The 27,587-nt window shown below is 43.5% G+C and overlaps 1 protein-coding gene across 1 annotated transcript in view; it reads left to right on the top strand.

Moving 5' to 3' along the window:
• The window catches only part of SUCLG2 (succinate-CoA ligase GDP-forming subunit beta), a 371,194-nt gene that overhangs the window by 180,719 nt on the left and 162,888 nt on the right, over positions 1 to 27,587 (top strand). The window contains exon 9 of the mRNA XM_073592203.1: positions 2,344 to 2,486. Within this exon, the coding sequence (XP_073448304.1) occupies positions 2,344 to 2,486 (143 nt within the window). The remainder of the gene's footprint in view (positions 1 to 2,343; positions 2,487 to 27,587) is intronic.

The raw sequence follows: 27,587 nt of genomic DNA, 5'->3' as shown, positions 1-27,587 counted from the left end.
CGGCTATATGTCGCTTCTTCACCACCAGTTTTAACCCCCTAAATGCTGCATCCCCTCCACCACAACCATGTGCATTGCAAATGGTTGTGGGAGGGTTGCGGCACAGACCCTTTTATTTGAATGGGTTGCGTTTGGTGACCAGTGGTGCCCGCCAAATGCAACTGGTGATATAATTCTTGCCACAGTCACGAAAAAAAAGCATTGTGGCTCCAGCATGTGCACACCCTGAGATGCTGCCTTTTCAGCAAAGCCCTCCCATCTCGGAGAACTTGTCAGAAGTTATCATGCTGATAACAGAGGAACAAAAAAGCAGGAAGACACAGGACTCAGGGCTTTGGAGAGAGATAAGTAAACACTTCAGACATATGGGGTTTACATCCACTGTAAAGTTTTGTTTTTTTTTTGTTCATTTTTTCAGTTGCTTCTTGGTTTTTGGCCTAGGCTAAAATCATGTCATACATCCTAGGAGTCTTCATGGGCATTTTTTTTTTTTCATCTGGAGGAGGGGAGGAGGGGCTTTCTCAGCTAAGCACACCCACCTGCCTGCATGCCTGAGCTAAGGGTAGATGGATTCCAGATTAAATGCTACATGAATCCTTTGCCTAGGATCTGGCCCAGGAGGGGGGGGGGAGAGCAGGACTTCCCCTTTTGGGTGAAGTTCCGCCTTCAATCCAGAAAGGATGCAGAGGTCTGAAAGAATCAACAATCAGGTGTTTGTACAAAAACCATAGTAAAGCAACTACAGTGTGTGGGTGTGTGTAGTACGTGGCTGCTTTGAATAACATTCCGCAGGATATTCTGAGATGGATTTTGCAGGATCAAATTAGGATGAAAGTGATTAAATTAGAATTAAATTAGAATTAGACAAATATGATGATGTGGTTGATATAGCAGTTGATTCAGCATGGAATGATTAATGAAAAGGTCAGAAAGATGCATGTAAAGTTATTCATTGGTGTGGGTTTACTAAAGGCAAGTAGACTAAACACTTTGTAAGTGCAGTTTCTGGAGAACTAAGTAAACGAGGAGAAGCTCTGTTGACTTCCATCATCCAATCATGTTCAAGCAAAAATGCTGTATTTTTATTTTCCTTTCATGTGATTGGGTATTCTTTGCAAAGTGAAGCTTCGCCTCATTTACTAAGCTCTAGAGCAACTACAAAGTGCCCAGTCTATTTGCCTTTAGTAAATCAACCCCACTGTATTACATAAAGTGGATTGTTTCAGATGTCTATCTTGTTTGAAATTCATCTGGTTCAGCAGGGACCAAATTAATTTCTATCACTGTGTACCTGTCCCTGCTCAACAGAAGTCGAGTGATTGACTTCTGTTGAAGGGACATGCTGGAAGACTTGTCAGTCTACAGCTGCTGATCAGTGTATTCTGACAGCGGGACCTACCCCTGTCAGAATACACTGATCAGCAGCTGTAGACTGACAAGTCTTCCAGCTTGTCCCTTCAACAGAAGTCAATCAAGCACTCTATTCTGACAGGGGTAGGTCCCACTGTCAGAATACAATGTTCCGGCAGGGGGATTTCTCCATCCACCTTGCTTGTGTGAATGGCGGAATCCCTTCGTTTTCTTTTCAGCCAGCTATAACAATTACCAGTTTATGGCCAGATTTAAGCGGAGCTCCACCCAAAAGGGGATGGTCTGCTTTAAGACACCCCCTCCTTCTCTGCTTAACTGGGCATGTCATTTGGAGAGGGGGGGAGTTTTTACAGGATCCTGCTCCCACTTCCGATTGGATCGCCTTCCCCGCTCCCTCCTTGCAGTCTTCTTGGACACGTCACAGGTCCCAGAAGAGTGCTGGACCTTTCACAAAGTGCAGTGCGGCATGTGCAGTGGGCAGCTGGCTGTGAAGCTGAAAGCCGCACAGCCTTCTGCCCACAGTTAAAATGTCTGTGCCGGGAACCTGGAGGCTAGTGGAGAACTAGCCCGGGTGAGGATGGTGCTGGTTCCATGGACAGGTAAGTAAATGTGCATTTATTAAAATTCAGCAGCTATAGGATTTGTAGCTGCTGACTTCAAATTTTTTTTTTTTTTTTTTTTTACAGACTGAACCTTCTCTTTAAGCAAATTATTTTGATTGGTCACCTGCATGAAAGGCTGATGCATATATGACCTTCTTAAAAAACAACTGGAAAACTAGGATTCACCTATCTTGTCTCTTAGCAGCCAATTAGATTTACACTTTCAAATTCCACTTGTTGTTTTTCTAGAGCTGACATGTATCTGTTTGCTGTCACTATGGCAGTTCTTACTGCAGAGACTTTATATAAGGGTCCTTGTATGATTGCATCTAAGACATATTCTATACTATTTTTTTTTTCCTCTTTCCAGTTAATGGGGCAGGTCTTGCCATGGCCACCTGTGACATCATTGACCTTTATGGAGGAAAGCCAGCAAATTTCCTGGACCTTGGAGGTGGAGTGAAGGAGTCTCAGGTCTACCAAGCATTTAAGCTGCTCACTGCAGACCCCAGGGTAATGTCACGTTTGTAATTATTTTCATTATAAAAAGGAGGCAGCCTTTTAATGTCTAAACCAGCACTGATGGGAATGCAGCCATCACATAAGTTGAAGCTAGGGACATCACGGAAGGCAGTCAACATGGCTGCATGTCTGTCCCTGTTGTGGCTCTTCCCAAGGATGGATTGAAGCAGTAGTAAACACAAATTTTATTTTTTTTTTTAATGGGCCCCTGGATCTATGCCATAATGTACTAGTATGCACCAAAACAATGCCCTCCCACGCAGAGCTGTCACCCATCCTGGTGCTTCCATCTTTGTATTGGTATCAGTAAAGGTGCGCTATCCCTTTTAAATATGCAAGGTGTCTTAGTGCAACAAATTTATAAACCAAATAAATACATAAAACAAATCAATTATATACATAAAGTGTTACAAAGTGTTCCAGTGCAAAATTAAATAAAACCAAAAAAGTTCTATAGTGCATCAACACAATTACTATGTGTATATAGAAAAGTCCATCATAGATCTTGAGTTTGTAGAGTAGATCAATACTGTGGACCACCAGTTCCAATTATCACCGCACTGTATCACCACCACCACTAGAAATGGCTGCTTACCACATGATTATAAGGGGGATAAAGCAGCAGTTGCACTCCCCATAAGCACCACAGCATTGATCTATCACTCCACTGCAGAACTCCTCCAAGACGATGCTGGATCCAGCAATTCACCACTGAGAACCCAGAATAAACTTGTATTGCTCAAAGAAAACCATGGCCCAATATCTCCAAAAACGGCAAGATTTTTTTGCAGTGGTATGATACTCACAAATATCGATTTAAAACAGCATATAACTGCATCGTCGTCCTTTCAGCAGGGTGCGTAATGATGTCAAGCACTAGCTCCGCCCAACGTGTTTCTTGGCAAACCAGGTCTTCAGGGACACTTCCATCTTCACCAAGTCTTCCTTCTGTGCTAACACTCTCTGAATGATTGAATTCCCATGCCGCAACGACATCCCGATTGCAGCACTGCACATTGACCATCATTGGCTAGAGCCGACGTAAATACTGCCCAAATGGTATAAGCTTAGGAGATATTCATGGTGCCTACAGGGAAGACTTATTATAAGCTCAGCTGTAGGTACAAGTTTTAAATTTGAGTTTAATACCGCTTTAAGGCAGCATGGGGCCCTTGGCAAAGCTTAGTAGCCCTGTCTCCCCTTCCCCTTGATTGACATAAGGATTGCAATCATGACAGAGAAGTTTCAGCCACCAGCTGTCTACAAGTGCTTCCTCCCTTTTTAAAATTTTAGGCAGGTGCACTGGTTCACTTTAAATCTATTCTATCAAGTGGTAAAGTGTAATTTGCGTTTCCCCTTGTTTATGTAAATAGTATTATTTTCCTTTTTGCACTTTGTCACAATGTTAAAAATAGTCGCTATGTGAGCGGTGGCATCAGAGCTCACAAAAGATCTTTCAGCACATCTACCTTCCGCTCTGAGCTAAACTAGCACCTAAAAGTCAAAATCATGGCAGTAATTGGTCCCAGTGTGTGCTATAATTGATTATGAATCTTGTAACGATAAATCATCTTGCGAAGTTAGAAGAGAAATAAAACATTAATCTAATTAGCGGGCAATCTATGCAGGAAAGGAGAATTTACAGCGTCTTCTAAGAGCTGCAGTTGCATCCTGTTGTAAATTGAGTTTTTATCTCTGCAAAGCTGAAGGTTGCTCATCTGATTTCGGGTTTGCCTCTGTTGCTGGGAATTTCATTATTTCTATTGCTGTGACTTTTTTTAAGTTACAGATTTCCAAACATGGTTAAAACTTCTCTAATACTCATTTGGCTTAAAAAGTAAGCAGAAAAGAGGAGATATGCAACTTCTTTGGGGTCTAGTTTAAATAAGTTCGGATACCATTGTCTGCTCTATGCTGGACGATGCAGTGTTCCCTCCACACTGTGCCTGTTTTTTACATGTTATTAAATATTGGTGGCCAAAGTGTGAATTGAGGTATGTGCTACAGACTGTTCTGTACTTAACTCTGCAGAGATTACTCCGTGATAGGAAGTGAGGCTGGTCACAAGTCTTTGATGGGTCATGTGACTGAGCCCCCCTACCAGGGTTGCCAACTATCAGTACATTCATGGACAGTTTGCAAAATCCGTGATTGTTACATCTGTCCATGAATGTCCATTACGGACAAACAGTCTGCATCAGTGGCATCACTAGGGTTGGTCTCACCTGGTGCGGTAACCCCCCCCCTCCACCCCCCGCCTGCCACAGTGCTTCGTCCTGCCACTGCGCAGTGACAGCAGGACAGAGCAGTAGACACTGGGCAAGCTAGCGCATCAAGCTTTTTCCTGCCTAGCCTGCCACAATGCCCTGCAGGGCGCTTGGCAGGCTAGTTTTGGGCCTGTAGCGCATGGTCACGGTGCGCACCCCAAACCGGCCCCTGTAAATGATGCCCTGTAGCTGACAGCCCACGTGCCTCAGCCCTCAGACTGGGTCTTCTTCCCCCAGGAACAAGGGACTGCTGTTCTAGGCCCCATACAATTTATACACCTCTCAGCCCCCTGCTGGTCACTCTCCTGACCAGAGATTGGCTGAGGCTCTATGAATATTCCGGCCAGGAGCAGCCACCCCCCCCCACTATATTCCAGAACTCAGTGGAAAGCAGGGGGAAGTAGTTGAGCCTGCCCTAGAGTAGGCTGCTGTGTCTGGTGGGGGAACATGCTGAATTGAAGTTGGTGGGGCATATTTTCAGGAAAAACGAATTCATGGCCTTGCTCAAAGAAATGCGCATGCATGTAAAACAGTCCACTGTGCAGTCAGTGCCAAGCACGCATCTACATATGTATGTGTGCGTGCACGTAGATATGAGCATTAGTGTTTTCATGATCGCGAGCTTGCAAACTTAAATGCACTTTGGTGCCCAGTGGCCTATTTAGGCCCCTTTCACACGGGGGCGGCGTCGGCTATTTTTAGCGCCGATTTACCGTCATTTTAGCGGCGGTATTCAACCACTAGTGGAGCGGTTTTAGCCCCCTGCTAGCGGCCGAGAAAGGGTTAAAACCGGTGGTATAGCCGCGCTGCCCCATTGATTTCAATGGGCAGGAGCGGTAAAGGAGCGGTGTATACACTGCTCCTTCGCCGCTCCAAAGATGTTGCTAGCAGGACTTTTTTACCGTCCTGCCAGCGCACCGCTCCAGTGTGAAGCCCTCGGGGCTTTCACATTGGAGACACAGCAGCTGCTCTTTCAGGGTGCTTTGCAGGCGGTGTGGAAGGGGTCTTAAAGTACTGCAAGACTTAAGATCAAAGCAGTATTAAAACCAAAAGCAAACGTATTATATTGCAGCTTACCAATTCTTAGCATTAGTTTTCTTTTTAGGATTTTTTTCTTCTATTTTTACCTGGTAAATCTGGCCAGTAAGTCTGTTGTTTTTCAAAAGAACAAGCTTTGTTGCAGATCTATCAGTTACAGGGATGAGACAAACCATTTACCACGGACAGGGTGCTTATTATCAACTTTTTCATTTATTTATGTAAAACCTTTATCCCAAAAGAAAAAAAAAATGTTTGCTGTAACTGATTTTAAAGTTTTAATAGGGGTTTGGCTTCAATTTGTTAGCATATTTAAATCTGCTAGTATAGCCAACACTCCCCACCCCCCAGACTGACAATGCTGCTGTCCACAGAGGTGCCACTTGTGCTCCCACATCCAAAATAGGGGTACGCTAATACAGGAGGTGTGTTAAGCTGGCCATAGATGGGTCAAATATCGTCTGGTTCAGCAGGGACTGGCCAAGATTCAAACCATCTATGGGTAGGCTGAATGTACCCAACATGTTGGATTTTTGCAAGCGGCTATAGGTGCTAGCAATAATCTCTGTGTTTTCCCAGCAGTGACAACAACCACAAACCCCCTCCCCGCTGGAACAACACAATAGCACTGCCGGATTGATTCCCCCATCAACACAGTCTGTGTTGATGGGGGTAGTAAGTGATTTTCCTGGGTTGCAGGAAAGAAAATTGCATAATCTATGGCCTGCCTTACTGGCCAGATCACCAGGTAAAAACAGAGGAAGAAAAACCTAAAAAAGAAAACAAATGCAACCACAGCTAATGATTAGTAAGCTGTGCAATAGAATATATTTTCGGTTCTGGGTTGAATGCTGCTTTAATGAGCAGGTATAACTAAAGGAGCACATAAGTTTATCACATTGTTAAAGTTTATGTAAACTACAAAGGCCTTGCCTCCCCCCTGCTCCATCTGTTTGCTTTTGATTTGTTCCCTTGCCCCTCAGTTCATCTGCCTGGGCTACAGAACTCAAATGAATACAGGTGTGTAAGCACTTACACCACCTCACATCCCAGCTTCGCCCAGTGTTCAGACTTAAAGGTTGCCGGAGCCTCAGATAACATGAATCACAAGAGGAGAAGTTGGCATTTAGAATGGCATCCAACAACGGTTATCCTTTAGTGCAAAAACATGTATAATAGCTGTAAAACTTCTAACGCGTTTCGGCTGTCAGGCCTTGGTCATGATTAAACCCTGACGGTTGGATTGCATTGGCTGTTTTACAGATATTCTACATTGTGACGGTAGTCACTTTGGGTGGGGGGCCCATGGAACCCAGCTTACCTTAGAGGCTAGGAAACTACTTGTTCAGCTCCTTACCCTGTGTCTATTAGGGGCACAGGGTGACCGAGGAGCCACACCTCTTCCAGCCGGCCTATTGGGTTAATACTGGTCACTAACGCTACCTCACTCTCTTTAACGTGTGTATTATGCATGTTCCGAACATGAAGACCAGAGGTAAAGTAAGAAAGGGGAAAGTTTCCTCAAGTGTCCTTCCCACTGACAAAGTTGCCTGTGTGCCCAGTTTTTGTTTATAACATTCGTTGAAAAGTTTGAATGTACCTGTGCCTCATGATATTGGATGTAAAGTTTACTCCACCCTGTTTCTCTATACCAACAAGGAGGGGGGATTGTCTCCAGGCATACAGTATCTCACAAAGTGAGTACACCCCTCACATTTTTGTAAATATTTTATTATATCTTTTCATGTAATAACACTGAAGAAATGACACTTTACTACAATGTAAAGTAGTGAGTGTACAGCTTGTATAACAGTGTAAATTTGCTGTCCCCTCTAAATAACTCAACACACAGCCATTAATGTCTAAACCGCTTATAACAAAAGTGAGTACACCCCTAAGTGAAAATGTCCAAATTGGGTCTAAAGTGTCAATATTTTGTGTAGCCACCATTATTTTCCAGCACTGCCTTAACCTTTTTGGGCATGAAGTTCACCAGAGCTTTACAGGTTGCCACTGGAGTCCTCTTCCACTCCTCCATGTTGACATCACAGAGCTGGTGGATGTTAGAGATCTTGTGCTCCTCCACCTTTCGTTTTGAGGATGCCCAACAGATGCTCAATGAGGTTTAGGTCTGGAGACATGCTTGGCCAGTCCATCACCTTTACCCTCAGCTTCTTTAGCAAGGCAGTGGTCATCTTGGAGGTGTGTTTGGGGTCGTTATCATGTTGGAAAACTGCCCTGCGGCCCAGTCTCTGAAGGGAGGGGATCATGCTCTGCTTCAGTATGTCACAATACATATTGGCATTCATGGTTCCCTCAATGAACTGTAGCTCCCCAGTGCCGGCAACACTAATGCAGTCCCAGACCATAACACTCCCACCACCATGTTTGACTGTAGGCAAGACACACTTGTCTTTGTACTCCTCACCTGGTTGCCACCACACACGCTTGACACCATCTGAACCAAATAAGTTTATCTTGGTCTCATCAGACCACAGGGCATGGTTCCAGTAATCCATGTCCTTAGTCTGCTTGTCTTCAGCAAACTGTTTGTGGGCTTTCTTTTGCATTATCTTTAGAAGAGGTTTCCTTCTGGGATGACAGCCAGGGAGACCAATTTAATGCAGTGTGCGGCATATGGTCAGAGCCGCACCCCTTCAACCTCTTCAGCAATGCTGGCAGTACTCATATGTCTATTTTCCAAAGACAACCTCTGGATATGACGCTGAGCACATGCACTCAACTTCTTTAGTCGACCATGGCAAATCCTGTTTTGAGTTGAACCTGTCCTGTTAAACCGCTGATGGTCTTGGTCACCGTGCTGGAGCTCAGTTTGAGGGTCTTGGCAATCTTCTTATAGCCTAGGGCAGTGATGGCGAACCTTGGCACCCCAGATGTTTTGGAACTACATTTCCCATGATGCTCATGCACTCTGCAGTATAGTGGAGCATCATGGGAAATGTAGTTCCAAAACATCTGGAGGTGCCAAGGTTCACCATCACTGGCCTAGGCCATCTTTATGTAGAGCAACAATTCTTTTTTTCAGATCCTCAGAGTTTTCTTTGCCATGAAGTGCCATGTTGAACTTCCAGTGACCAGCATGAGAGAATGAGAATGATAACACCGAATTTAAGACACCTGCTCCCTGTTCACACCTGAGACCTTGTAACACTAACGAGTCACATGACACCGGAGAGTGAAAATGGCTAATTGGGCCTAATTTGGAAATTTTCACTTAGGGGATGTACTCACTTTTGTTGCCAGTGGTTTAGACATTAATGGCTGTGTTGAGTTATTTTGAGCGGACAGCAGTTTTACACTGTTATACAAGCTGTACACTCACTACTTTATATTGTAGCAAAGTGTCATTTCTTCAGTGTTGTCACATGAAAAGAATACAATAAAATAAATAAAATATTTGCAAAAATGTTACTCACTTTTGTGAGATACTGTATATACTTGTGTCTGTTCTTCAATAAAGGTCTTATGCTTTTATCCACCCTACACTGAGTTATGGCTAGTGACTGGGGGGGCTAAGGGATCTTGGAACCTGCTGGTACCGGGCAAGGGAAGCTTATACGGCGGACATACTCAGGAGTATGGGGATTAATCACATACATGATTTTTCAATAAAAGATAACCATTGTTGGATGCCATTCCAAGTGCTGACTTCTCCTCTTGTAAATTGGACTACAGAACACCTCCTCATGTTATGGTGATAAGGGGAGGCATTCTCTAGTCCAGCAGAGCAGAACTGGGCAGGGCTGACACCAATACTTGGAATTTCAGTACAGCAGAGCCATTGTCAGCTCGCTGCAGAAAGTTTGTTTTTTTTTGTTGGGATTAACAGGTGTTTCTATGTTGGCAATGTTTTTAAAAAGACAAACCACGAGGAAGCGTGCACGTGTGGCAGAGCTTTTGTGCGTAATTATGTTCTCCTGCCCAGACATACACTTTAAGCAAGCCTGTTAACTTTGCATTGCATGGGCAAATCACCAGTTCATTTTAAATAGAGAAATCCAAATGTGAGCAGACTCTGTAAAACACGGATTTCTCAAGCAGTTTACTTGTCAAAATAACTAATTTTTGTTTCCTGCCCTCCCATAGGTAATGTCTCTCAGTCTAATCCCAGGAATGTCAGAGTCCCCGCTATCTTCAGCTAATAGAATTACATTTCCCGAATCCATTTGCTTGCAGAGCTGTGTCAGAGCATGCCCAGCCCTGGAGTCTTGTTCAGAGCTCCTGCCTATGTATCTAAATTCCGAGCATTATCTGCAGCTAGCACAAGTCAAATCCAGCAAGAAGCAAGGGCTTTGCCTGGCCGTCTCCATCCTCCCTAAGGCATGCTGCACACTTCAAATCTTAATTATTTTATTTCCAGCTTATCTGGGACTGGTTGTTTTTTTTTTTTTTTTTCCTTTTCCCCTCCTTCCCCCTTATTAATCACTATCAGAAGCAATGCACCTTTCCTCGCATTTTTTCCTTCATTATAACAAAGGCTAAATTATTTCAGAGCAAACATCTGTGGCGGAGCCTGAATAATTGGAGACCTCAACATACTCCCGTAAACAGTCTGTAATTAACACATTTAAGAGTTGAACTCGTTATACAGAAGGTTAAATGCGCTTATTGAATTTTCCTGCTCACAGTCAGCGGCTGTATAGCGGTTTGTATAGACTCAACCGCAATCACACGCACACCCGTTGTTTGGGTGTTCGGCCTCGCTAAGTGGAGTCATGGCTGGCACAGTTTAAAAGGGCCATAGGATAATCATCTTGATGCTTTCCTGAATAATTTAGCGCATTGCTATAGGAAGAGACAAGTGTTTAGAAATGTGCTGTGCGTACGGTATATCACTCTGCCAAGCACTACTGACACCCTTACCCTGGGGAGACAAACCTCAATTTATTTTCCATGCCTGTAAGGGGTAGATGCCCGTGTAGAATTTTCAGCCTGAGATCCTTTATATTTCCTCTCCTCTTACTTAGTGTGTCACCGTAGAGTAGGTCAGAACTAGGGTTACGATGTCCACAGTACAATGGCTATCCTAGAGTTATCCTATTAGAAGATGTGAGCATGTACAAGATAAATCAATCCATTCTGTTGAATCCTCACTAAGTGTGAAATCTCTGGGTAGCTTTAGGGCTCCTACAAATGAGTGATGGATGGGCATGGCATAGCACTGGTTCACTTTCTAATTAAGTAGTTTATATTTCCATAGTGCTTTTCTCCCTAAGGACTTAGGAGCTTATAAAATTGTTGGGGCAGATAGTAGGTGAGGCAGCCATCTTGGTTGTGCTTGGTAGAATAGGATACTAGGTTACTAGGAGTCAATTAACGCACCAGCGTGTCTTTGGAGTTTGGGAGGAAACTGAAGTACCTGGAGGAAACCCCATGCAAGCACAAGGAGAACATGCAGATTCCGTGATGGTATTGTGCTAGATCTGGACCTACATGCTGCAAGGCTAACCACTAAGCCATTATGACCTTGGTGTTAAATTATGAACACACACCGCTCAAGCTGGGGAAGCCAAACTCCCGCAGTCACCAAGGAGTAAGGTGCAGGCTGCCATAGGTGCTCATCCGAAGCGATGCATGTATAAAATCAAAGAAGCGCCACACTCCCGTCCAGCCAAGCTAATTTAGACTTGAAAACCGCATCAGCCCTTGAGTCTCTGCTAAAGCCATTCCCCCTGACATGTTTCGCTGGATAAACCAATCAGTGTTTTATTATCCACCCTCCCTTGGTCATGACACATTGCTCACATTCTCTGCTTGTTTTCTTCAATGGCTGATGATGTGTGTATATATAGCCATTATTACTCTTATAACTTTTTTTTTTTTTGTCTGCTGGGCTCTGTGGTCTCCCACTGGCTGGGGTCCTGCAGCAGGGGGATGATTAGGTGGGGAGTGCCGGCCCTGGTCTGATGTTTCCCCAGCCATAAGCAGCCCAATGTTATGGGCATTAGCGGATCTGCCTCACCTTGAAGTGACATCTTTGCGTCACCGCGCTTCCGGGTTTGCTTTCCAGGGCCTTGAGCGTGTGTTCCAGCCGGTTTTTGCGCAGTGGGATTCCAGGGGACCCAGTGAATCGATCCTGTCAGGAGAGCAAACAGGAGGCGCCAATAGCCCCACTAGACCATCGGATGGCAAGAGACCTGAATAGTGAATGAGTTACATCAAGCACACATGATTACAGTACCTACTATTTTGCAAAAAAAAAAAATACTTTTTAGTGCATTGACTGTGGCCTTTGAGACTTGTGATCATGCATAGGCACCCGTGCATAGACACAAAAAATGTTTTATTCATCTATTTATTTTTTCTTTATTTTTTATCTATTTTTTTTTTTTTTTATAGATATATATTTTTGTGCTGAAGGTCCCTCCCCTGTTACTTTGTTACGCAGGTCTTTTTACTGTTCTTTTCTACCTCCTCATGGCTCAGTATCTAGCCTGCTTAGGGCATCCATATGAGAGCTAACAAATTCATTGACTATTTATACACAGACACTAATTGTGATTTAAAAAGCCACACATGTGAGAAATAACCTTTTATTTGCCTTTTTAACCCGTGTGTGCCACCTTCTGTGTCTGTACCAAGGCCAAACATTCCAGGGCATGTAAACTTTTTATCAGGGCGATTTCTGTTTATTATGATTTTAAAAGGAGCCAAAGTATGTGATAATAAATGGCTTCATGTGATCACTATCCTTGAATAAAAGACAGTTTTTTTGGCATGATCAGTCATATTTTCAATATTACTGCCAACATTCCACAATTTCTGCCAGGGTGTGCAAACTTTTGAGCACAACTGTATGTTTGTGATTTTCCTTACAGTTCCTCTTAAAAAATACTTCTTTTTGTACATACAGGTGGCAGCAATAATCTGGCCCCTCTAGTTTCTTGTAGTTTTCTTTCTATTAAGTGCTGTAGTCTATAATCAATATCACACGCTGTAATTTTCTATCGATTTCCCCACAATACACCATGTGTGTGACAACCTCTCCTGCCAGTCCTGAGGGTTTACCTCGTTCTTGTTCTCTTTCTTCCAATTCCCAGCTATTGGTTTGCACAGGGGGATTTCTACCTGATATTGTTCTCGGAGTATTTAATCTCTTTAAATCAGGTTTTTTTTTTTTTCTCCTCTTACTTTCCCTCCCCCTTCATCATCTGCGAGCATTTGGATACAAGTTTTAATTCTCTCGGCGTACTTGTTACAGAATACAGCATTCAGATGGTGTGTGGGCAGCCTGTAACACTTTGAGAGAATGTGTTCTAATCCCCCTTTTATTTTACATTGAACAGAATAATGCCATTTACCGCTAATCATTACCTGAGTTAAACAAGCCGGGGTCAAGAGACGCCACGGGCGAGGTTGGCCTTTTCATCACTGCCACGTCTTCTCGTGGCAATTTACGCATTAAAGGTATGGCCTGGCACAACGATCGCATTATGCGCATTAAGCCGGTCGCTCTGAGCGGTGTCGGATTATTTTGAAGAGCCGTGTTTTTTTTATTGAGGCAGTAATCAAGACTTGCCATGGCAGATGTGTGATTTGAAGCATTTTAGACATTTATGTACACAGTGATATGTGATCGGTTGTGCTTTGTTTTTGAAGCTCAACTAAATTATATTCGAGCACCACAAACCAAAAATCACTAATTCATTTTGAAGCACTTGCTTACTGGGCACTTAAACCCCCCTCCTGCCCAGACCAATTTTCAACTTTCAGCGCTGTCACACTTTGAATGACAATTGCGCGGTCATACAACACTGTACCCAAATTTTATCTTTTTTTTTTCACACAAATAGAGCTTTCTTTTGGTGGTATTTAATTACAGCTGGGGTTTTTATTTTTTGCTAAACAAACAAAAAAATGGAAAATTTTGAGAGAAAAAAAATCATGTTTCATAGTTTGTTAAAAAATTTTGCAAACAGATAATTTTTCTCCTTCATTGATGTGCACTGATGAGGCTGCACTGGTGAGCACTGATAGGCTGCACTGGTGGGTACTGATAGGCTGCACCGGTGGGCACTGATAGGCTGCACTGGTGGGCACTGATAGGCTGCACTGGTGGGCACTGATAGGCTGCACCGGTGGGCACTGATAGGCTGCACCGGTGGGCACTGATAGGCTGCACCGGTGGGCACTGATAGGCTGCACCGGTGGGCACTGATAGGCTGCACTGATGGGCTGCACTGGTGGCCCCTGATGGGCTGCACTGGTGGCCCCTGATGGGCTGCACTGGTGGGCACTGGTGGGCACTGATGGGCTGCACTGGTGGGCACTGGGCTGCACTGGTGGGCACTGATAGGCACAGATAAGGTGCTACAGATAAGGTGGCACAGATAAGGCGGCACTGATGGGCCCTGATGGGTGGCACTGGGCACTGATAGGTGTTACTGATAGGTGACACTGATGGGCAGCACTGTTGATGAGGCACTGATGGGTGGCACTGTGGGCACTGGTAGTTGGCGCTGGTGGGCACTGGTAAGCGGCACTGTTGTGCACTGGTAGGTGGCACTGGCAGGTGGCACAGATGAGCTGGCGGGAGCTCTCCTGATCGGGACCGATGTCCCTCTGTGAGCCGCCAGTAATCGGGTTTTATTTTTTCCTCACGCTGTCAGTACGAGGAGAAAAAAATAGCTGATTACTGGCTCTGTTTACATCACATGATCAGCTGTCATTGGTTGACAGCTGATCACGCGGTAAGGGGTTGGGATCGTCAATAGACGTACTCCCGGCAAAGTAGGTCCGTGCTGTAGCCAGACCTGAACAAGTTAAAGTGATAACTGTTTTTTGTTTTTTTCTGTTTGGTTTTGTTTTTGTAATTGCAAACATGTCATACTTATCTGTTCTGTGCAATGGTTTTGCACACAACACCCCCAATCCTCCTCCTTTTCTGAGGTCCCCCGCCAGTGCTCCTGGCCCCTCCTGCTTTTGAGAACCCCCACCTAGCAAGCTGCAAGGGGTTCTCGTGCCGGCTCCCTCCCTAACGGCATTGTGTGCATCTAGTGAAACACACAGTAAGGCCTGGCCCCACCCTCTGCTCCCACGTCACTGGATTTGTCTGCCCCTCACCGAGTCCAATGAGGAGAGCCAACTGCTGCTCTTGGGCGCAGGACTGAACCACGATCAGACTCCGGTAAATATTTTTGGGGGGGGCTGCACCCAAAAGCCCCATTGCTGTGTCCTTTGACACAGACAGTGGGACTCGCCATTACCCCCCTCCCTCCTCACTGGCAATGATTGACCGCTGCCCCAGCAAAGCTAGCGAGACCGGGAAGTGAGGGGAGAGAAGAGCTGCAGACATGCACGGCGCTGGATTGAATGAGGGCTTAGATGAGTAAAAGGGGGGTGAGGGGGGATGCTGAGACATAAACATTTTTTTACCTTGCGTGTAAAAAAAAAAAATGTAATGGTGCTGTACACCCCCAAATGGTACAATATGGGAAGGTTCCCTCAGGGGGGGTTTTAGGCATTGATCGGGTCTCTGCTATGGTAACCCAGAAGCGATGACATGACATTGGTTTACCCGGATGTCAATGGCGCCAATTTTTGAAAATCAAAAGTATTAAAAAATGCTGATCTTGGTGTTTTGAATGTTTTTAAGGGAAGAGGGATTTCTTATATCTATATCTCTAGATCTTATAGACCCCAGATCCCACCAAGAGTACATGTCACGTGCCTATTGCTGTCACCAAGGATGTTTACATTTACATAAAAATTATAATTTTTTTAAAGTAACAGTGTAAAAATAAATAAATGATTAAAAAAATTAAAGTGCCCTCCCCGGTGCTAGTGCGCAACGGTGAACACGCACATTGATCCCGCACACAGCGATCATCACACACATGAGGTATTGCCGCAAACGTCAGATCATGGGCAGTATTTCTAGTAATAGACCTCTTCTGTAAATCTAAAGTGGTAACCTGTAAAGGCTTTTAAAGCGACACCTATGGATAGTAAAATTTACGTTGTTTGTCGATGCGTGTGCAGTTTTAAAGCATGACATGTTTGGTATCTATTTACTTGGCGTAACATCATCTTTTACAAAAATATTGGATTATGTATTTTGTTATTTGCATTAAAATTGCATTAAAATCCCAAAAATTGTGTTAAAAAAACCGCTGCGTAAATACAATGTGACTTAAAAAAATTTGCAAAACCAAACTTTAAAAAAATATATATAATGTTTGGGGGTTCTAGGTAATTTTCTAGCAAGCAAAAAAAAAAAAAAAAAAAAGCACCAGACAAAGCCCTGGTCTTCAAGTGGTTATGGAAATGTGGGGAAGATTTAGGGCTCATTTACTCGGGCAGAAAAAAATGCTGTGTGTAGATGCATACAGCAGATAGTTTCATATGCATCAAAACGCAGGACTATTGTAATCAGCTGCATGTATATGAAAATACGTGCTGCATTTAACTTTACAGAAAAAAAAAGTAGGGCACCTCTGCATCCGGGGCCGCACAGATCTGCACATTTTATGTGCACAACTGTGCCATATAAAAGTACAAGTGTAATGTGTAGCCATTTATTTTAACCGCTTCCTGACCAGCTGCCGCAGTTATACTGCGGCAGGCTGGCTCCCCTGCACGTGCCGTCGTAGCTATAGGTCGGGCCAGCAGGCACGCGCACCCGCTGCACAGCGGGGGTGCCGATGATCGTGAGCAGGGGAGACAGAACAGTGACGAGCGTGTGTAAACACACACTTCCCTGTTCTGTTCTGACAGGAGTGACAGATCGTGTGTTCCTATTAGCTAGGAACCACAATCCGTCACTTCCTGTAGTTAGTCCCTCCCCCTTCAGTTAGAATCACCTCCCAGGGAACACAGTTAACCCCTTGATCGCCCCCTTCACTGCCAGTGACATTTTTACAGTAATCAATGCATTTTTATAGTATTGATCGCTGTATTAATGCCAATGGTCCCAAAAATGTGTCAAAACTGTCCGATGTGTCGGCCATAATGTCGCAGTCACGATAAAAATCGCAGATCGCCGCCATTACTAGTAAAAAAAAATAAAAAATAATAAAAATGCTATAAATCTATCCCCTATTTTGTAGACGCTATAACTTTTGCGCAAACCAATCAATATATGCTTATTGCGATTTTTTTTTTTTTTTTACCATAAATATGTAGAAGAATACATATCGGCCTAAACTGAGAAAAATTTATCTTTTTTTTGTTTATAGTGCAAAAAATAAAAAGCGCAGAGGCGCTCAAATACCACCAAAAGAAAGCTCTATTTGTGGGGAAAAAAGGACATCAATTTTGTTTGGGTGCAACATCGCACGACCGCGCAATTGTCAGTTAAAGCGACGCAGTGCCGAATCGCAAAAAGTGCTCCGGTCAGGAAGGGGGTAAATTCTTCTGGGGTTGAAGTGGTTAAGGAAAGAAGAACTGTACAAGTCAAAACTCTGTGCTCCTCTAAATGTTAGTTCTTTAGATGTATATTTTACGCAGGATCTTTTGCTAGCTCTGCCAGCAAGAACTTGCATTCCGTGCAGAAAATCCACATATGCCCATGTGAATGAGGCTTTATGTATAATCCAGCAGCGGAGAACTTGGGACAGACTGTACTGCTTGGGATTTAAGTGCATCAGAGCTCATAACAAAAATTTTGGTGCTCGCTTGATTTCTGGCAGGATCAACATGTATTTTTCTGTGCATACAGCTTTTTAAAAGAAACACAGGGAAATGTGAATTTATTGCAGAGATGTGCTCAACAGTTTTTAATTTTACCCAGACATAAAAATCAGCTTCGAGCGAGCTCCAGCTATTTACATAACAGATCTGTTTATTAGACTGTGTATAACGAATATCAGCACAAGTACAAAGAATTCTATGACGGTGGATTCTCACATGGTCGCGTTCTGGAACCGCTCGGAATGCTATCGGTTACGGAGCGGCGTTTTGTGTTCTGCATCCACACAGCAGCCTAATTTGATGTAGATTTTATGTTTGCCACCAACATTTGTATGCTCCGCCGGTCTCCTGGAGGTCGTGTTACAAACTGTTAATTATGTTTTATTGTACTAATCACGTTTTTAACAAGCAGCAGCAGTCATGTGCTTCCTAGCTTTGCATATTGAGAATTAAATTGTTGTACAAGCTCAATACAGCATGTACACATTAAATTCCTATTTAAAGCAGCAAGTGGGTGTAAACTGTGTTGTGAAAAATTAGAAAATAGGTGCAAATGTTTACTAACTAATACAGTAGAAGGTTAAATTGTATTTAATCCCAATAACAAAAGTGTAATATATTGCAGATAACCATTTATGAAGTCCGTAGTAGCTACTGTATGCCGCTCCAAGCTGACCTATTCCCTTGTACCTTCAGCACTCATCAGGTGCATGCCCACTCAGCTGTTCCGCTTGTCAGGTAGAAAGGAATAGGCCATTGTTAGCGATATAAAACCAGCTTTAAAGTAATTGTAAATTATCTTCTTTTTTTTATTAAAATAACAAATATGTCATACCTGCTCTATACATTTGTTTTGCACCAAGGAGCCCCGATCCCCCTCTTCTTGGGTTGCCTGCCGGCGCTCCTGGCTCCCCCCAAGCTGGTTGCTATGGGGACACTCGTGTGTGCGCTCTCCTGAGCCAGGGTTGCCACCTTTTCTTCAAGTCAAAACCAAACACTTTAGCGGCACACAGCATTTTTTTTTTATACATATATTTTGCTAATAAATAATCTTTTTAATCATAGGAAGTTAATAACAAGAGTCCCTCTTTACATCAGAGTCCACAGAGTTCCCCTTTTACATCTGAACTCGCAGAGTTCCCTTTCACTGTAAGGGGGGACTCTGGGGACTCTGATGTAAGGGAGAACTCTGGGGACTCTAACATAAGGAATGCTCTGGGAACCCTGATTTAAGAGGGAACACTGAGAACTCTGATGTACGGAGAGGACTCTAATGTAAGGGGGAACACTGTGGCCTCTGGTGTAAAGGGGAACTCTGATGTAAGGGGTGCTCTGAGAACCTTGATTTACCTTGGTGTACTCACTCAGAGGCAGGAGATAGAAGGGGGGAGACTTCATTCATAGACAGGGATGGATGGTGAGCTCACTCACCCCTTGGCACCTCTCATCCAGATGTATCTGAGGCTGCTGGACTTCAAATTTCTGGCCCCCACTTTCCTTTTCTGATTGGAGTGTGGGCAGACACAGAGGGGTAGGGGCTGGAGGAAGAGGTGCAGATCGAGCCCTCTCTCCTCTCCCGTCTGTGTTTTTTTTTTGGGGGGGGGGGGGGGGGGTTGTTAGTGTTGGCTTTGTGCAGTATGAAAGAGAGTGTAACAGAGACACTCAGCTTAGACAACTGCAGCCAGCAACCCTGCTGGGAAGCCATAGTCCAGTCTGAATAATGTGTCCGGGTTTCAGGCAGTCTGAAACCCAGACGCATGATTCCAAACCCGAACTGTCCGGGTGAATCCCGGAGAGGTCAGGAATGTTGGCCTCCATAATCATTTCAGGTTTGATGCATGTGTAGTTTTGAGTGGGTTTGATTTGCTAAAGCTGGAGAGTGGAAAATCTGGTGCATCTCTGCATAGAAACCAGTCAGCGTCCAGGTTTTTTTGTTTAACCTTAATTGAACAAGCTGAAGTTAGAGGCTCTTTTCAGACTGGTGTGATGCGGAAATCACAGCGATTCCTGTGCAGGTTGCTGCATCGCATCTGACTCGCAGGCAGTTCACACAGCTCTCTCCAAACCGCTGCGGGTGTCAATATAAAGTTAATGACACCCCCAAATCCGTTCGTATAACGCACTGGGAAATGTGGAATCGGATCGCATGGGTCTGAACACCCATGCAATTTAATTCCAGTGCGGACTGAAAAAAGTGTCCTGCACTATTTTTGTGCGAATGCGATGCATTTTCAGCCATCCGAACTGTATGGCTGAATTTGCATCGCACAGACAGACATCGCATTAGTGTGAACCAAGCCAGAAGCAGATTGGCTACCATGCACAGCTGTACCAGATTTTGCACTGTTAAGTTACTGTAGTAAGTAAACCCCTTGGTGTCCTTTGTGTGTTTCTTCCACATCAGTACAGTAATCCAATAAGAAGCAGCTCCTATTTTTTCCCCCACTTTAAAAAAAAAAAAAAAAAAAAAAAAAAGGTCACTGCTGCTCTTTCTCCTTGTGCAGAGTGACTGGTCTTGTCTCCGCCCCCTCCTATAGTTTGCTGCTGGCAGCCTGTAGTGGGTGGGGCTTTTTGGGTCCCTCCCACAGCCCTGCTCTCTGTATAGGCTATGTACTGCACAATGATGTCACTGCTACTGTTAGAGGGTGATGTTTGGGTTTGCAAAGGCTTTAGGTGCACATATAGTGGCTTTATATCCTTTGTGGCTATTGAGCTGTATATTCCAATGAAAGCCTTTGTGACCAGAGCTCAACTTTAGGCCTCAAGCACACTGGACGTTTTTACAGCTTCAGGCATTTTTTTCTACAGCTAGTAAACTCCTCAGCATGTTATCCTATGTGTCCATGCACATATAGGCTGTTATCAGCAGTTTTTGTCAGAGGCATTTTCTGGCTGGAAAAAAAAAACAAAACTAGTGGGCTTTGAGAGGAGTTTTTCAGCTGTAAATATGCTCTAACTCTGGAAAACTGTGAAGAACGCGGCTATTCTGCATTTATGAACAGTTTTGAGCCATAAACTTTTGTGGGAATACAGTTTTGCTAAAAAACGCTAATGCAGAACGCTAAAAAAAGTGTGTTTTTAACGCAGCATTCTACAGCTAAAGCTACTGGCGTTTTTTTAATGTCTGGTGTGCATGAGGCCTTAATTACAGTGGTGCATTTGATACTGTAGTGTCAGGAAGTGAAAGTTAATAATGTCAGCACATATTGGTGTTAAAGGGTTTGTTCACCATTTCAGGAAAAATTAAACCATGAACTAACACCGTACACCATTGGTGTCAAAATCGATTGTATTGCCGGCCACGTCATCAGTATGGTTGCCCCCAAAGGACCGGTTGTATCTGAGGTGTGCTATCTACATGGTTTAGGAGTACGTTACATGCAGAGTTCAGAAATGCGTTATGTACAGAGTGCAGGGTTTAAGGGTGTGCTGTGTACAGAGTGCAGTTCCAGGAGTGCCCTATGCACAGAGTGCAGGGTTTAGGGGTGTGCTACTTACAGAGTGCAGGATTCAAGAGTGCATTACTTGCAGAGTTTAGGGGTGTACAAAGTTCAGGGTTTAGGGGTGTGCTACGTACAGAGTCCAGGATTTAGGAGTGCATTACGTGCAGAGTTCAGATGTGTACAGAGTGCAGGGTTTAGGGGCAACACCAACCGCCCTCCCCAAAGCTTCCTTACATCTCTCTCTCCTACCTGGCCCAGCTCTAGTACCACCCTGTGTAGGTGGCTCTGCTTCGCCTTGCAGGTAGATCGTTCTCTCTCTGAGTGTGTGCAAGCATCTGTTTGTTCCAGGAGCCGCTGAGGGCAAAGCTGCCCTATGTAAACACAGAAGGCTGTTTACAACTGACAGCAGAGAGCAGGAGTAGAAGGTGACAAGCCGAAGATGGAGGAATGTAGTTCCACCACGTTCTGGCTGCAAAACTGGGTGCGATGGCCACATGACAAGGCCTGGCAGCTCATCACCCAGTGGTAAGTAAGGTTAGGGGGGGGGGGGTGGGGGGCGCGGGGTTGGGCTTTTAGTAAATTTTTAGTAAATGAAATGCGTTCATATGACTTTATTGCAAATAACTTTTATTGGTAAACAGGTTTATTTTCTCAACTATGTGCAAGTTGCAGCATATTTTTTATGGTTAAAACATGAAAAAAAATTGAAATATCAATTTCTGAATAATTACTTCCCTTCTCTTCTGTTTTTACCTACATTCCACAAGGTGGAATTAGCGTGTCTCGATGTTCTGTGTTTTCCAATTGTGCTTCTGCTTTCAGCTGCCAATTTTCTGCAGTCAGGAGGATTTAGAGAACAAGGAATATGTCATGTGAAGTCTCCAGTGCATCGTAGAATTGCTTATATGATTGTAATAGTAAATAAGGGTGACAAAATCTGTCACATTCTGCCCATTCTAACCAAAGGCAAACCCAAATCCTCATGTAGCATCTGCCAATTTATCTCCAGGTTCAGGAAAAATTCCTTTCTGACTGTATTTCTCTCAATACATATTTAATCTGGCTAGCATTTAAAGATTCTCATTGGCTGTCAGGTTGATTCAATGCCTTCGGTATTTTCTGATTCACTGACCCAGAACAAGTATACAGATTAGAAGTTCTGACTCTACCCTGACTGTCCCAATTTGCATGCCTGTTCCAGGTCCGTGTCTCAATTGAAAGCAGAAACTACCAGGCAACTAGTATTATTCTTTATACAAGGAGACCAGCAATGGCAGGCTCTGTATTTCTTTACAGTACACATTTACTTTAAAACCGCTAAATATACAGATAAAATAAATATATGTATTTTTTTTTTTATCTATCTAATATATAGATATAGATATAGATATAGATATATATCTATATCTATATATATATATATATATATATATATATATATATATATCTCTATCTATCTATCTATCTATCTATATATATATATATATATATATATATATATATATATATATATATATATATATATATATATATATATAATGTCATCTGACAATGAGGAGGAGGAGCTGAAGAGGAGATCCCATTGCCGCGTGTAGGGATAGGTGTCCCGGGGCATCTTTCATCTGACGTCCAGCTGTAACAGCAGCTTCCATGACCCAGCTCAACTGGCGTTCTGGACCTACACTACATGATGCATCTGTTTTAACTGTTACATTTTGAGTAGCCCTCTATTCAGGTAATTAAAGCATTGACATGCTCTGCTGCACTTAGAGGCCCTTCTCTTTAGGTCTACAAGAAGCTCGCCCTAGTGTTGGATCTGCTTGGACTTATTATGGACTCACATATTATACTTTTATGAGCATTGTTCATAGCAGATTAGATCTAGTGACCTAACCATTGCGCCTATAACCTCTCGCCCTTTTTACTTGGCTGTACTGGAGGCCAGAGGAGATATTTGGGGTCTAGTAGACCCCAGATCTCTCCATAAGGAGGACCTTTCATGGCCCATGCTATTACACGGGATGTTGTTTATCCCTTGTAATAGCAATAAAGTCAATTAAAAAGAAAGTTAAAGGTACAGTGTTAAATTAAAAAAATAATAAAATTAAAAAAAAAGGGATTGGTAATTGGAATCTGTGCGTACTTGAGGAAGACTAACGGTACTCGTTTTTAGAGTCAAATATGTTTTTATTAAGTTTACAAAGTAATACAATGCCAAACAGTATATGGCAGTACGTTCAATACATCAATAACATGGTAGAGGTCAGTCTGCCTGGTTAATAAACTATGAATATAAGTCGGTACAACATAGAAACGTAGGTAAATGTTAGTTCGGCTTGATTTCTGGATAGTAAATTATAAAATATCCATGTTATGATACAGCCAAAAATCATTAGTTTTAAGATCCTGCTACATGAATCATAAAAGGGAGGAGAAGAAGAGGATAGAGAGGAAAAGAGAGAGAGGAAGGAAAGGAGAGGGAATAGGTAGGGATGGGGGGGGGGGGGTCAAGGCAGATGAGCAGGCCCTGGAGCAGCACATTGGGGAGTCCGGGTAGAGTTTGTTGAATTAGGTGACTTTAGCAAGGTTTTTAGGGCATCTGAGGTGGAATAGTCAATCCAAATTAGCCATAGGGTTTTGAATTTATCAAAGGTATCATTGTCTAGGGCTATCATCTCCTCCATTCGCATAATATTGTTGACAATAGAGACCCAAGAGGACAAAGGTGGCATAGTAGTGGTTTTCTGGAAGAGGGGTATAAGTTGCCCAGTTCCTGAGAGACAAAATCAAAGTAGGGTTCATTTCCGCGAGGGTATGGCGCCCGGTAGCATAGACAACAGTGCTACTTCGGGCATGGGTACCATAGGCCTATCGTAAAGGCTACTATATATGGCAAAGACCTGGGACCATAGGGGCTGGATAGCATTGCAGTCCCACCATATATGGAGATAACTTCCATCCGTTTCTCCACATCTCGAACAAGACATAGGGGTGGATGGAAAACTTTGGTGGAGTGATTGGGGGTCCCTGTACCACCTAGCTAGAAGTTTAAAGTTCTTCTCTTGTGTGTAGCAAGAGATAGAGGATTTGTGCGTGAAGTGGAATTACTTTTGCCAGTCAACCAGTCAAAGATCCCTTCCCAGGTCCATGGCCCACCTCCTCGTGTGAGGTGGAAGCTGATCGTGGGTCAGTGAGTGTAATAGTTTGTAAATAGTGGATAGTAAATGTTTAGGTGTTTCTGAGAGAGAGCACAGCTGCTCATAGCCAGTCAGGGGTCTATGTGTGTGGATGGAGGAAAACAGGTCAGAGCAAAAAGAGGATATACATAGGGCTGTAAGCCAGTTACCGCGGTCTCCTGGTAGAGCGGGCGTGCCCTCAGTTGGCTGTATGAATGAGTTAGCTGTAGGCCAGGTGTCTCGTAAATATGAGCCCACTGAGTTGGAACCCATGCCTTGGGGGAGATCAGGGTGGTCAAAAAGTGAAGTAAGTGGTGAGGAGTCCATGGATAGTAATGTTAATAGTCCCTTTTTGTACCACAGGTATAGTGCTGCAGTCGTTAATGGAGAGGAGTTAGATAGGATGGACAGTTTTCGACCATATCCCCAGAGCTGAGCCGAAGGTCAGAAATGGAGAGATCTTGTTCTATGGCAGGGGATGCCTTGGGGAATGGGCGAGGGAACCACTCAAGGATCCTAGAGAGGACAGCAGCCCTGTGGTACATTTCAAAGTCAGGGAGAACTGTACTCGTTTTTAAAAAAACTGGTATCGGTGCGTCCCTAACTTCTGTCCATCCAGTGCTGAGATTTACACAGAGCCATAGTAGTTACTATGTGGGTTATAGGCCACCTTCAGGTGATGGACACTGGCACGCCCTAAGACAAAAAGTGCCCTCCCTATATAACCCCTCCCACTACTGGGAGTACCTCAATTTTTTTCGCCAGTGTTTAAGGTGTTGGTCACGAGTGAAGTTGTGCTGTGCTGAGCTCCACTGGAGCAATCCATGCTGGGGCTAGCCATGCTGACCGGATCCATTCAAACTGTCTCTTCTGGCCAAATTCATCCAGTGCTGATATTTACATACAGTACAAACCTGTCTGGCGGGCAGTCAACCTGATTTTTTGCCGTAGTCCAATTAAACGTTCTAGTTCTTGTTCCTCCCCCAGCCTGTGCCTGGACAGTGAAAGGAGAAGCAGCACACTGATGAGCTCATCTCTCTGTTACTCTTCTCTCTCCTCCTATCAGCATTCTTCTATTAGTGCATGAACAATGTGGTACAACTGATTGGCTTTTTACTTTCTCAGTCTCTACTGTAATTGGATTGCTTGACGTAATACCAATTCAGGTACTTACACTGCTTGAATTTACAAAACTCATTTAATGGTCTATTAATGGATACAGGTATGAATAAATGTGTGCCTCAGTCATTACAGGGTCAATCCAAATTTGTATGGTTTTGGTAGATGCTGGAAAGGTAAATCACATATTTCTGTATCTCTCAGCATCTCCAGCCTTGCTTCCAATCTGTTGGACTTTTAAAGCAGAACTCAAGGGCTTATGTGTCCTTTGGGAAGTATTCCTATCAGTTCCTGGCCAGGTGACACCAAGCCATTTGAGTGAGTTGGACTTTTTGTTTCCCCTGCCTATAGAGTATTTTTTATACAGTATATTGCTTGTACACTTTATTAGGATCAACCCTTTTAAGTGTTTCTAAACCCAGGACACAGCATTCACTATATCTGGTCTCCCACAGTACAAAGAACATTGAAATGCAATTGTTTTAGTAAATATAAACTGCTAAATTACGTTTTCTCATCAGCAGTATCTTATGACTTCTGTCAGTGTCCAGTTAAAGTTTATAGGTGGCGTTTCATTCTCCTCTGACTGTCCTATGAGGCTGCATGACTCCTCACCCTGTGTCTGGACAGTGCTGATTGTGCCAATCACATGCAGCCTCCCAAGAGAAAAAAAAAACTCTCTAGCAATACACACTAAACTGTGCATGTGTAGCATTCCCCCAAGGCCCTGTTCCATCAGGAGATGGATTGGGGACTGTGGAAAAAAGAAGATCAAAAAGCCTTTTTACACAATGCGCAGGTTTAACCCCTTAGGTTCCCCAGAGAGTATAACAAGCATGCTTTACTGCACATACAGACCTACTTTACTGTTGTGGGTTTACTAACACTTTAAGTCCACATATCTTGTTTTCTTAGTTTTGGATAAAATGGGGAAGAATTATAATCCCTGTTGGCTTTTTACTGCTATAAATAAAAAATAGATTATAACATACACTCATTATCCAGGGAAGTTGCACCATTCAAGCCTGAACACAAGACCTAACACAGTTAAAAAGATGTACTTATCCCTTTAAGCCCGGGTTCACACCTATGCGAATTAGATGCGGCTTACACCGCATCTAATTCGCAGGACATTTTAAAATACATTCATATGAATGTATCTGGTTCACATATGTGCGTTGCATTCGCACTGCGCATTGCACAAAAAAGTGTGCGTTTTTTGGGCATTGCGGTGCGAACTACAAGCCTATTATCTCCTATGGGAACGCATCTGATTCGCAGATGCATTGCGTTCTGAACAAGGATTTTCTCTTTCTCCTCACTACACCTCCCCCTCTCCCCCCCCCCCTCCCTCCCCCTCTCCCTGCTCTCTAATCCTGAGCAAAAACGCAATGAATCCGTTGAACAGGAGATTGTTATCTCCCCAGTGAAACCTGAGCTTCAATTCGCACCGCACATGTGTGAAACCAGGCTAAATAATGGAGATCATTCATGCATGATTCAAAAATGAATAAGTGCAAATCATAATAAATAACATAAAAATAGAAAAGCTCATGTGCCAAATAAATTGAAATAAATAGTGTCCAAAATCAAAAGGTACCATCCAAAGAAATTATGTGTAAATATATGTAACTTAGTCCACATGTGCAAATAAAAAGATCCAGATAATATGGAAAATTCAGACTCCAACAACGATTATAACTTGCTCTCGGTGCAAAAGATTTAACAACTAAGTGCTTCAGTGCCTCTGTGCAACCTTCATGCAAAGCAGCTTATCGACACAAAAGGTTTCACACATAGGAGATCTAATAAGCACTTGTATACTGTATATAATGCCCCCGTGGGCCAGCTCAGGATGCCGTCACTCTCATACAGATCGCAAACCTGAGGCTTCACTACCACACACCATTCACAGTATTGATATCCCAGGTAAAACATGAAAAATGGGAGAAGGAAGGAATTAATGGAGACTGAAATGGACTTTTATGGTACCGTACAAAAGCTTGAGATACAAAAGATAAGTATAAAAATTATAATTTTTATTACAATCACAAGTTAAAATACCATATATACTCGAGTATATTTTTCAGCATATTTTTTTTGTGCTGAAAATGCCCCCCTCGGCTTATACTTGAGTCAAGCACTTTTCTGCAGCAGAGAATTACATTTTCTGAACTGACTTTGGGGCCCCGTATCTCAGGGCCACTCGGTGCTAGGAACCCCAAATTTGGTGTGCAAACCCAGTAGAACACTACAACATATCCAAAGAAGGGGTTCCTAGCACTAAGTGGCCCTGAGATACAGGGCCCCAAACTCGGTTCGGAAAATGTCATTCTCTGCTGCAGAAAAGTGCTTGACATTTTCCGAACTGAATTTGGGGCCCCGTATCTCGGGGCC

This window comes from Aquarana catesbeiana, linkage group LG07 (assembly GCF_042186555.1).
Source record: "Aquarana catesbeiana isolate 2022-GZ linkage group LG07, ASM4218655v1, whole genome shotgun sequence".
Lineage (NCBI taxonomy): Eukaryota > Metazoa > Chordata > Amphibia > Anura > Ranidae > Aquarana > Aquarana catesbeiana.
Note: the sequence above shows the minus strand (reverse complement) of the source record. Positions and strands in the feature narration are given on the sequence as shown.